Consider the following 12,664-nt stretch of genomic DNA (forward strand, 5'->3'; position numbering starts at 1 on the left):
ATCTTCTGAAATTGCATCTTTCACTTAATTTCCCTTCCAAGAGCAATGTTTACATCTTTCACAGCATTTTTAAAATCCTCCAATTTTATAAATTCCATCCCTTCTTCTATCCTAACTTCACCAAAAACAACATTAGAGTTAAAAACAAGAAATTTAAACTTTGAATTTCCCACATCGTCTGTGGATTCTGGAGTTCTCATATGCTCATAATATGATGCATGTCCATCAACTTCAAATGAAGCTCTGTCACTATCTTCCCCATTTGATTCAACCAACTTTCCAACAATATTTCCTTGGTTCCTATTAACATCATTGTTTTCATCACTTTCACTGTCGGACTCAAAGTCATCGCTATCGGAGTCTCTTTCAGAATCACTTACAAACGCTTCTGCATAGAAACATACAATATAAAAATTTGGTCAAACAATATAAAAAGACATGTGTCATAGAAAAAAAAGACACTTAACCAAAGAAAACTTTGATAGAAAGAATTATTTCTATAAAAGATATTGCTCAATCACGTTGTCAAAATTAAAAACTCTTGTTTTAAACTAATATAACTTGTGATTGAATTAATTGTTTCTTCATCAAGGTTTATGGATGGTCCAAAAAATATCTTTATTTTCTTCAACTAAGATTTACAGTACAAAAATAATTATCTATACAAGTCATATGATTCATATTATGTCACAAGTTAGTAAACCATTATTTTTTGGTTTACTTTGCCTAACATGTACATTACAACTTTTTTTTTGGTTTACTTTGTCTAACAAGTGTAGTATAATTTTTTTTGATTTGTTTGGCCTAACATGTACAGTACATAAAATATCTTTATTTTCTTCAACTTACATGTGCAGTACATATATAATTATTTATACAAGTGGCATGATGCATATTATTTAATTGTTTCTTTGCCTTTTTTATTTAAGTGGTATGGGACTACCGTCACAGTGCAAGAGTTCGGTGTTGCAACGTTAAGCCAGAAACAAGCTAATTCATGAAATTTCATATACTAGATTCATATTATGATATATAACTAGTTTAATATCAATTACAAGTCTACTGTATACATGCCTTGTGTAAACTAATTGTTAAGATTATAATAAAAAGAAATTTACCTTTGTTTATGTCTCCGGTATGTTGTATGCCGTCTTCTCTAATTGAATTATTTGTCATCACCATCAGACTGAAAAATTATGAAAGGGTGAGATTGATGAGAGGCTGAATACAAACCCTAATTCTCTCTTTCTATTTTATGAGGAAAAAAATCGTTCAAATTTTGATTATTTAAGCTATATTTGATAACTAAATAAAATTAAAATAAATAAATAAAGAAAATAAATATTTTATAGATTTAAAAATAATTGGAATTAAAAATAATAAGTCCACATATGCAGTCCAGTCACGGTTCAAAAGTAGAAAAAAAACCGATTTGAGTTTTTTTTAACAAAGGGACTAACATGGCTCACTTAAATTTTACAAGGGACTAAATAGGGATTTTTTTTCTTAGGGATTAATTTGGGCTCTCTAATTTTTGTGAGGGACTAAAATAGGTCTTCACTCTTAAAATAATTAATTAAAATAAAATAAAACAAAACATAACTCCCCACACCCCACTAAGTCAATTTAAGTAGTTAATAAAATTAAAAATTAATTTAAATTATAAATTCACATATTGCAACAATTTTATTGTTCTATAATCCTATAACTTCTCTCACTAAATTTCCCTTAAAAATCTCAATTAATAAATAATATTAATATTAATAATAACTATTCTATAATCTTATAATTTCTCTCACTAAATTTCCCTCCAAAATCTCAATTAATAAATAATATTAATAATAATAATAATAATAATAAATAATTAATTAAATAATAATAATAATAATAATAATAATAATAATAATAATAATAATAATAATAATAGTAATAATAATAGTATTCTATATATAATAATCTATACCATTCTTCTTTTTTTTTTGGTACAAGGGAGGGTCTAAGCCCAAAAAATAAGAAAACTACCGAGGAACAATTCTAACCCTAGAGCCACCATGAGTATCTCTTTCCATAAGATGTAACATCCACGTTGGAGCATTATTATTAAAAAAATACTCTTTACTCTCAACTTCTTACTCTCTTGAGCAAGAAGGTTAGCACAACTATTTGTCTCTCGATATATACGCCGAATTTCCACTTTATGCAAATGATGAAACATCTTACTAATGCTAGCTATCAAGCTTCCCCCACCGATGCTACCATTCCTGCCCCTCTTAACACACTCTATAGCTTTGCGAGAATCGGACTCAATAACAACACTTTGCACACCAAGCTCAATAGCCAATTTGGTTCCAATGTAGATGCCCCAAATTTCTGCCATTAGAGCACTGCAGTAACCAATATTTTTGGCAAAACCTCCTAACCATTCACCTTGATTATTTCTAAGGATCCCACCACATCCAGAAATTCCATCACTTCCATGAGCTCCATCAACGTTGAGCTTCACAAAGGGAGTTGCAAGAGCACTCTAATGAACGAGCAGTGGCTCTTGAAATCTCTCCATGGCTTTGTTCCTCAAAAGCATAGCCTGATTGTATTGGAATATTTTATCTTCTATCACTTCTCTAGCCATCGCAGGACGAGCATAATTACTATCATGCACTTTTTTGTTTCTCCAATACCAAAGGGTGTGACAGCTGATAGCCCAAACATTGCACCAATCAGGATGATCTACAATGTTACTGAAAATGTTAAGCTTGATCCACTCTTGCCAACCTGCATGAAAGAAATCATAAGTTAGTGAAACAGGGATAATGCTATCCCAAAAGCCCTTAACGATGTAGCAGTCTCTCAACGCATGCAATGATGTATCTCTAACAACTCCACACAATTGACAACCATCCTGACCAAAACCAGAAGCATTGATACGGTGATTGGTGAGCAGACAGTCATGGTGGAGAATCCACACAAAAGTCTTGACTCTTTCAGGAACACTAAGCTTCCAGATACCCTTCCAAATATCACAATTCGAACCATCCCCTCCTTGCTAATAGAAAAGGTGCCATCTTCATCAGTAGCAAAAACAAACTGATCACTACCATTATCCACCCTAGGAGGGAGAATTGCAGCGATCTTCTGTTGGATATTGTAAGGGAGCCAGCTCAAAACACTCCAATTCCACTCTCCCGAATTATCTACGAGGTCTTTAACAGTTAAATTAGCCATCTCACAAGGAATAGCAGTCCCCGAGTCAGCGAAGAGCAAGCCTTTATCGATCCAGCATTGCTTCCATGGATTGATCTTTGCACCATCCCCTATTCTCCAATCTATACTATTCTATCTATCTATCTATCTATACTATTCTATAATCCTATAACTTCTCTCACTAAATTTTCGTCCAAAATCTCAATTAATAAATAATAATAAATAAATAATATTAATAATAATAAATAATAAATAATAATAATAATAATTAAATAATAATAATCATAATAAATAATTAATTAATTAAATAATAATAATACTATTCTATATTTAATATAATAATCATACTTAATAATTATAATCCTAGAAGGTCTCCATTAAAAATTTCCCGCCTATATCCCACATAAATAAGACACCCAATGAGAACTTCATTGCTTCTTTTTTTTTTCAATTTTCTTTTACAAATTAATAATTAAATAAGTTTTGATCACATCTCCAACTTCTCTCTACACTTTCTTTCTATTTAGTTAAAAAATTTCCACTAACTCACTTTTATAAATTCTCCACTAACTCAATGATATAAATTCTCAACTATTTTACACTTTTAAAACAACATCTCATTTTTATCTTGAAAATGGAACTGTCGTCATCAAACTCTCACTCTCACTTGGAGGGTACGTGCGGCAGGAGAGCCTTTTTGTGATCAAAGTTTGCAAGATTGTTGATCTTTCATCTTCCTCTGACCAAAAAGCTATGTAGTATATCCTGAAGTTAGACATGCATACAAATTGTATTATTAGCCTCTTATGGATGAACTTATATAATGGAGTACACAATTAGACAGAGATTTTGTATTTAAGATTGACATCTTCTATTTTAGAACTCAAATGCAGTGTATTCACATGTCTATTTCCTTATTTCGTGGGAAACTCATTAACAAAGTGCATCATAAAATAAAATAAAAATTTATTTTATCGTATTATTATTAATTTTATTCTTTTATTGATTGTTTCTATTGTTCTACAGTTATTTTTTATTGTGTGTCCATATATTAGCATGCCGTGACTTTTTTGCATGTATTATTATTATATGTATTTTTATTATTATTTATTAAGACATTTTCATATTTTTAATTTCTTTATTTTTTTTGTGTCCATATATTAGCATTAGCATGTCATGAATATTTATATGTGTAGCTATAAATATGTCATGGATGAAAAATTGCACTTTAAACATTATGTCTCTAATTTTCTATTTTATTAATTAATTATATTGGTATATATATTTTTCTTTTATTTCACATCTTAAGAGTAGAATCAAGTGGTGCAAACTAAGTTATATTATTTAACTCATCTTTCTTCTATCAACAATTATCTCTAACTCATCTAAATTAATTGATATATTTTTAGACAATTTATTAATAATAAGAGTTTAATGGTAGTGCACTGTCAGTATAAAGAAGTATTATACAGACATTCTATCAAATTATTTTAAACTGCCAATTCATTTCAGTATTTTAATATTTAAAGGCTGACTTGGTAAGATACATGGTTGTTATTGGTTGACAATGTAACAATAAAAAATAACTGTAGAACAATAGAAACAATAGAATAAAATTAATAATAATACGATAAAATAATTTTTTTATTTTATTTTATGATGAGTTGCCCACGAAATAAGGAAATAGACATGTGAATACAATTCTGCAATTAGTTAGATATTTGATTAGAGCAGTTGATTTCTATAAGAATGAGATGAAATAGATATATTGTTTTGACCGTTAATTTCCAGACTCAAACAATCACCACCGTTCATTTCCAGACATCAACGGCTCTCACCCCACTCCCGAAAAACCTAAACTCTCTTCACCTTCATTCTCCACGATAACCGGAGCGCTTCCGATATTGAATCTGAATTCTCTCACCATGACGCCACCGTCGCTCGTATCAACGACTGCAGTTTCGGTTCATGTCCTTCCTCCGTGAAGGAAAGTTCGACAAAGCCAAGGTGACATTGTTTTTATGCTTAAGGTTCGATTAAGAAATCGATGGAGGGATTGGCTGTGGAAAGTTCTTGGATTGGGACAAGGGATTATAGTTCTCAGTTGATTGTGCCTTGTGCCCGATGTTTTGGAATTTGTGAATAGGTTTGAAGGTGGTATTGATGGGATTAAGAAGAGGAATCATGAAGCTGTTATTGAGATGGGAGAGATGCTGGCTAAGGCTTGGGGGACTCATCTTGGGAGTCCTTCACATATGTGTGCTAGCATGATTATGGTTGTTTTGCCTGCATGTTTGGGGATTCATAGTGATTCTGATGCTCTGAAGTTAAGGACACATTTTAGGGATGTTTTTGCAGTTGAAGTTCCTATCTACTATAGACCACAAAGAGATGGAGAAGTGGAGCCTGTGACAGTGTATGCTCGGATTTCTCATCATGTTTACAACAAAGTCGAGGATTATTACAAGTTTAGGAATGCTGTTAACCAACTCGTGGATAATGGGTTTGCTTGTACTCTTCTTTCCTACTGAAAAGGTTTGCTCACATTCCTTTTTGACGATACTTCTAATTTTGCAATAATTATATGATGATATGAATTTTGTTTTGCTTTGATAACCGACAACGATTAGGTTGGTGATTGTGTCTTAATTTGGCGCCACACCCCCTTAAAATGTTCTTACGCATGCAAGGGTTTAGGCGGATGATCACTAAGTGTCATTTTCCTTGCAAACTTATAACTTATTGTTGCTCTGTTACATGCAATAGCGGTTTCTTGTTACATGCATAGCGGTTTCTTGTGTAAAATACTTGTCAGGAATATTAAATATTTTAAATTTGAGTTTTATAACTTATATTAGCGGTTTCTTGTAACATGCATCGCGGTTTCTTGTTACATGCATAGCGGTTTCCTGTTACATGCATAGCGATTTCTTGTGTAAAATACTTGTCAGGAATATTAAATGATTTAAATTTGAGTTTCATAACTTATATTAGCGGTTTCCTGTTACATGCATAGCGGTTTCTTGTGTAAAATACTTGTCAGGAATATTAAATGATTTAAATTTGAGTTTCATAACTTATATTAGCGGTTTCTTGTTTCATGCATAACGGTTTTTAGTTACATGAATAGCGGTTTCCTGTTACATGCATAGCGGTTTCTTGTGTAAAATACTTGTCAGGAATATTAAATGATTTAAATTTGAGTTTTATAACTTATATTAGCGGTTTCTTGTTTCATGCGTAACGGTTTTTAGTTACATGAATAGCGGTTTCTTGTTACATGCATAGTGGTTTCTTGTGTAAAATACTTGTCAGGAATATTAAATGATTTAAATTTGAGTTTTATAACTTATATTAGCGGTTTCTTGTTTCATGCGTAACGGTTTTCAATTACATGAATAGCGGTTTCTTGTTACATGCATAGCGGTTTCTTGTGTAAACTACTTGTCAGGAATATTAAATGATTTAAATTTGAGTTTTATAACTTATATTAGCGGTTTCTTGTTACATGCATAACGATTTCCTGTTACATGCATAGCGATTTCTTGTTACATGCATAGCGGTTTCTTGTGTAAAATACTTGTCACGAATATTAAATAATTTAAATTTGAGTTTTATAACTTATATTAGCAGTTTCCTCTTACATGCATAGCGGTTTCTTGTTACATGCATAGCGGTTTCTTGTGTAAAATACTTGTCAGGAATACTAAATGATTTAAATTTGAGTTTTATAACTTATATTAGCAATTTCCTGTTATATGCATAGCGGTTTCTTGTTACATGCATAGCGGTTTCTTGTGTAAAATACTTGTCAGGATTATTAAATGATTTAAATTCGAGTTTTATAACTTCTATTAGTTACTTGCTTTGGTGTTGTTAAATTTTGATTACGATATTTGTCGTGACTCTCTGATCGTGTCGTTTTGTTGTTCTCCTGGCTGGTGATCATTTAGCGCCGTTTTCTATGCAAATTGACAACTTATTGTCGTTCTATGCATGTCTATTAAAACCAGAAACCAATACATGTCAGAAATATTAAATGATTTAAATTTGAATCTTATAAGTTGTATTAATTACTTGCCTTTGGTGTTGTTAAATTTTGATTACGATGTTTCTCGCGACCCTCTGATCGTGTCGTTTTGTTGTTCTCCGTTTGTGTGATCATTTAGCGTCGTTTTGATTACTTGCCTTTGGTGTTGTTCTCCTTGCTAGTGATAATTTATTGTTGTGTTCTATGCATGTCTTTTGAAACCAATCTCCGTGTAAATACTTGTCAGAAATTTTAAATGACTTAAAAGTTGAATTTTATAAGTTGTATTAGTTACATTCCTTTAGTTTTGTTGAATTTTAATTATAATATTTGACGCTAACCCGTGATCATGCCATTTTGTTGTTCTACTGCCCGGTGATCACTTAGCGTTGTTGTATTTTCAAACTGAATTTTTTTAATAACTGATAGCTTACTATTGTAATATGCATGTTTATTGAAACCGGTACACGGGCAAATTACTTGTCAGGACAATTTAATGATTCAAATTTGAATTTGTAAGTGCTATTAATCAGTGTTTTGAAATAGCGGCGCCATGGCAGATATACATGGCGGTTTTTGGGCTTGCCGCAATGGTAAATATCGGTGAGTATTGGGGTTTTTCCGCCATAATCTGATATAACGGCGTCGCAAAGCGGGCAGTTAGTTGTAATTTTGGCTGTCCGTCAGCCATACGCCATCGACAACACTGCTATTAATTACTTTCCTTTACTGTTTGTTGAATCTTGATTATGAGGTTTGTTGTGAATCTGCGATCATGTCGTTTTGTTGCTCTTACCTAACCCTGTTTTCTTTTCAATCTGATAAGCTATTGTAGTTACATGCATTTCTGTTGAAATCAATAAATACTTGTCCAGATTTTTTTGATATACTACAATGGTACTGTAACTAACTGAAGGCGTGTTTCGTAAATGAGGATAACATTTATGTGCTTAACCCACTTGTCCAGATTTCCTAACCGGACTCCACTTTAAAATCGCACCGCACTCACTTCCTCACTCCCTCACTCCCTCTAAACCATTCTCACCCCCTCTTTCTCTTTTTCAACAATTCTCAACCGTTTAATCATTTCCTTCTCAATGGCTTTCAACAATCACCACCACCCTAACGGCTCTCACCCCACTCCCAAAAAACCTAAACTCTCCTCCTCCGCCATAACCGTTTCCGAAATTGAATCCGAATTCTCCCACCACGACGCCGCCGTTGCTCGCATCAACAACGGCAGTTTCGGCTCCTGTCCTTCCTCCGTCATCTCCGCTCAACACAAATGGCAGCTCGAGTACCTCCGTCATCCTGATCACTTCTACTTCAACCACCTCAAACCTGCAATCGACAATTCGCGTTCAATTATCAAAGACTTAGTCAACGCGGAACATCTTGACGAAATCTCTATTGTCGATAACGCCACCACTGCTGCTGCTATTGTTCTTCAACATACTGCATGGTGTTTCCGCGAAGGGAAGTTCGAGAAAGGTGACATTGTTGTTATGCTTCATTATGCTTATGGCTCTGTTAAGAAATCAATGGAGGCGTATGTTACTCGTGCTGGTGGAAAAGTGATTGAAGTTCAGCTTCCATTTCCGGTCTCTTCTAACGAACAGATTGTTACTGAGTTTAGAAAGGCTTTGGAGATGGGAAAAACTGACGGGAAAAAGGTAAGGTTAGCTGTGATTGATCATGTGACTTCTATGCCTTGTGTTGTGATTCCTGTTAAGGAGATGATTCAGATTTGCAGAGAGGAAAGTGTTGAACAGGTTTTTGTGGATGCTGCTCATTCCCTTGGGTGTACTGATGTTGACATGCAGGAGATTGGTGCTGATTACTACACTAGTAATTTGCATAAGTGGTTTTTTTGTCCGCCTTCGGTTGCGTTTCTGTACTCTAAGAAAAACCATAACACTGGTGGTGCTGGTGATTTGCATCATCCTGTGGTGTCTCATGAGTATGGAAATGGGCTGGCTGTGGAAAGTTCTTGGATTGGGACAAGGGATTATAGTTCTCAGTTGGTGGTTCCTGATATTATAGAATTTGTGAATAGGTTTGAAGGTGGTATTGAAGGGATTAAGAAGAGGAATCATGAAGCTGTTGTTAAGATGGGAGAGATGCTGGCTGAGGCTTGGGGAACTCATCTTGGGAGTCCTCCATATATGTGTGGTAGCATGATTATGGTTGGTCTGCCTACATGTTTGGGGATTCATAGTGATTCTGATGCTCTGAAGTTAAGGACACATTTCAGGGATGTTTTTGCAGTTGAAGTTCCTATATACTATAGACCACCTAGAGATGGAGAAGTGGAGCCTGTGACAGGGTATGCTCGGATTTCTCATCATGTTTACAACAAAGTCGAGGATTATTACAAGTTTAGGGATGCTGTTAACCAACTCGTGGAGAATGGATTTGCTTGTACTCATCTTTCCAACTGAATAGGTTTGCTCACATTCCCTTTTGACAGTTTTTCTAATTTTGCAATAATTGTATGATGATATGAATTTTGTTTTGCACTATTGATAAACGATAACGGTTAGGTTGGTTATTGTGTCTTAATTTGATGCCACGTCCCCTTGTTCTTACGCATGCAAAGGTTATAATTTGGATGATGATCACTAAGTGTCATTTTCCTTCAAAACTTATAAATTTGATTACGATGTTTCTCGTGACCCTGTGATCGTGTCGTTTTGTTGTTTTCCGTGCTAGTGATAACTTATTGTTGTTCTATGCATGTCTGTTGAAACCAATATCTGTGTAAATACTTGTCAGAAATCTTAAATGACTTAAAGTTGAATTTTATAAGTAGTTACATTCATTTAGTTTTGTTGAATTTTGATTATGATATTTAACGCGAACCCTTGATCATGCCATTTTGTTGTTCTCCTGCCCGGTGATCACTTAGCGTTGTTGTATTTTCAAACTGATAGCTTATTATTGTAAAATGCAAGTTTATTGAAACCGATACATGGGCAAATTACTTTTCAGGAATATTTAATGAATCAAATTTGAATTTGTAAGTGCTATTAATCAGTGTTATCAAATAGTGGCGCCATGGCGGATATACATGGCGGTTTTTGGACTCGCCGCAATGGTAAATATCGGTCAATATTGGGGGGTTTTCCGCCATAATCCGATATAACGGCGCCACAAAGCGGACAATAAGGTGTGATTTTGGCTCTCCGCCATGGACCGCCATCCGCCATCGATAACACTGCTATTAATTACATTCCTTTACTGTTTATTGAATCTTTATTATGATGTTTGTTGTGAATCTGCAATCATGTCAGTTCTGTTGCTCTTACCTAGTACTGTTTTCTTTTCAATCTGATAATTTATTATAGTTCCATGAATTTCTGTTGAAATCAATAAATACTTGTCAGAAATACTTGTCTGTGATAACTTATGATGTTTGTCTGTGATCATATGTTGTTTTATTGCTCTGCTGGCTGTTGATCTCTCAAGGTTGTTTTCTTTTCCAACTTATTATTCCTTCATAAACAAAACTATCATTGAAAGTAGAGAGGAGTTACTATGTTCTCATGCTTTGAACCATGCGATAGAGTAAATCAAATGTACCTTTTTGAAATTCGGTTTGGTTTTGTTTACTCTTCTAGTTATGTTATATGTATTTTCACTCATAACTGAACAATATTTTGTTTATTTGCAGGTTAGAAGTGTAGCGTAAGTGTGTCTTAGAAGTGTGGCGTAAGTGTGTCTTTCGGATGAATAAAAGCAATGGATGTTGTAATTGCTGCTAGCTTTCTTGCAAGCTTTGGTAGTTGTGATGGTTTCGGTGGTCGGTTCGGTACCATAGACTGCATGTTTTGCAGGTAAACTTCAGCAATCATCCATGTTAGATTTGCTGAGTAGAAATCCTTAGGGAGTGAGCAACTTAAATAGTGAGATCTAGGGAGTGAGCAACTTAAATAGTGAGATCTAGGGAGTGAGCAACTTCAATGGTGAGATCTAGGGAGTGAACAATATCATTGTAAATGTAATGTGATTCTCTCATGGTGTAATGATTTTCACTGTCATTTGAAGTTGCCAATTGCTTCTTCAGGTTTAATTAATATCAAGTTCTACTAGTATATTTGAAGTTTGCCATTTCTATGCTTTATAGTTTTATATTTATAATTAATTCTAATTATTAAAACTAATTTTATGATTTTTATTAAATCTGATTTGGAAACTTGATTCATAATGGAACCAAAAACAGCCAATTAACTGTTTTTATTGAAATGGTAATAATCTCATTTAATGAAGGAAAATTTGATTCCTAATGTATCCAAAAATAGCTTATTAAAAAAAATGTAACCAAAAATAGGCAATAAACTTGATTTCTTGTCTTCACCCTCCAATTGTCTGACAATATTGCAATATTATTTTTCTTTTTTCACAACTGCTGTTAATTAAGGGTAACTTTTAAAACGACAAATAATTAGAAATATAAATTTTAGTAACTCGTAAAAGTAGTAAAAATGTAAATGAATATTTAAAAAGCAAATGAATATGAGTATGCATCCAAAATAAATTTTATAAGTTGTTTTAATTATATTTCAGTAAGTGAAGTTAAATTTGAATTACATGATCATCTCAAATTTGTATAAGATTAGTTACAACATATATTCTCATATTTGTCATAGTTAAATTATGATTAAATAGAGTCACAATTAAATTATGATTAAATAAAGTTTTATAAAAATTTTAATGAACAAGTTCTCTAATTGGTAATTTTTTAATCAAAATAAAGGTGGGTGGTACATATATATATTTCAATAAAATAAGTAACTAAGATTGAAGGATTTAATTTTAACTAAATTATTTTAATCATTCTTACTTAATATTTTAAACATTCCGGCTTAAGTTATCTTAGTATATTTTTATAATCCGAATAGTGTACTCAAAACTTATCTTAGTAGTAGTATATTTTATAAGTAAAACATTGAGTGAGTACTAAAAAATTTATAGAGAAATGAAATTACTATTGAATAATAATAAAGTGAAAGGAATTTAAATTTAATTTTTTTAATTTTAAAATTAAACTCTTTCATAAAATCAAAAAATAATTTTTGATAATAAATGTAGAATTTTGTACATAAATTAAAAATTTTGAAACTTTTTCTGTGCTTTTGTTTTTAGAAGCTCATGTCGAAAGATCATGGTATTGACCACTTTCGTTGCTTAGCACGAATTCGTTTACTACTTGAATTTAAGTATTTGATTAAGTTTGTTTTATTTTTAATAAAATAAATTTTGTTTTAAAAAATAACTTTTATATTTTTTAAAATATAAAAAAATTTAAATTTGTTCTCTTATAAATTTAAAGATTAGTTTTGACATTTTAAAACATAAATATACATAAATATATTGAATATATTGTAATTTTAAAAAATTGTATCTCAAAAATAATTTTTATAAAAAATTAAT

General features: G+C 32.3%; 1 protein-coding gene across 2 annotated transcripts in view; it reads left to right on the plus strand.

Annotated features, from left to right (window-relative positions):
- Window positions 1-5,181: 5,181 nt before the first annotated feature.
- The window catches only part of LOC131610506 (probable L-cysteine desulfhydrase, chloroplastic), a 30,013-nt gene continuing 22,530 nt past the window's right edge, over window positions 5,182-12,664 (plus strand). Inside the window, exons 1-2 of one of the 2 annotated variants that reach the window (XM_058882471.1) lie at window positions 5,182-9,676; window positions 10,905-10,940. In XM_058882471.1, coding sequence (XP_058738454.1) covers window positions 8,329-9,672 — 1,344 coding nt within the window. In that variant the 5' untranslated portion in view covers window positions 5,182-8,328 and the 3' untranslated portion in view covers window positions 9,673-9,676; window positions 10,905-10,940. Of the gene's footprint in view, window positions 9,677-10,904; window positions 11,342-12,664 lie in introns of those variants that run through there. The other variant, XM_058882470.1, reaches the window with a different exon arrangement.

The sequence above is a fragment of the Vicia villosa genome, linkage group LG6, assembly GCF_029867415.1.
Source record: "Vicia villosa cultivar HV-30 ecotype Madison, WI linkage group LG6, Vvil1.0, whole genome shotgun sequence".
Classification (NCBI taxonomy): domain Eukaryota; kingdom Viridiplantae; phylum Streptophyta; class Magnoliopsida; order Fabales; family Fabaceae; genus Vicia; species Vicia villosa.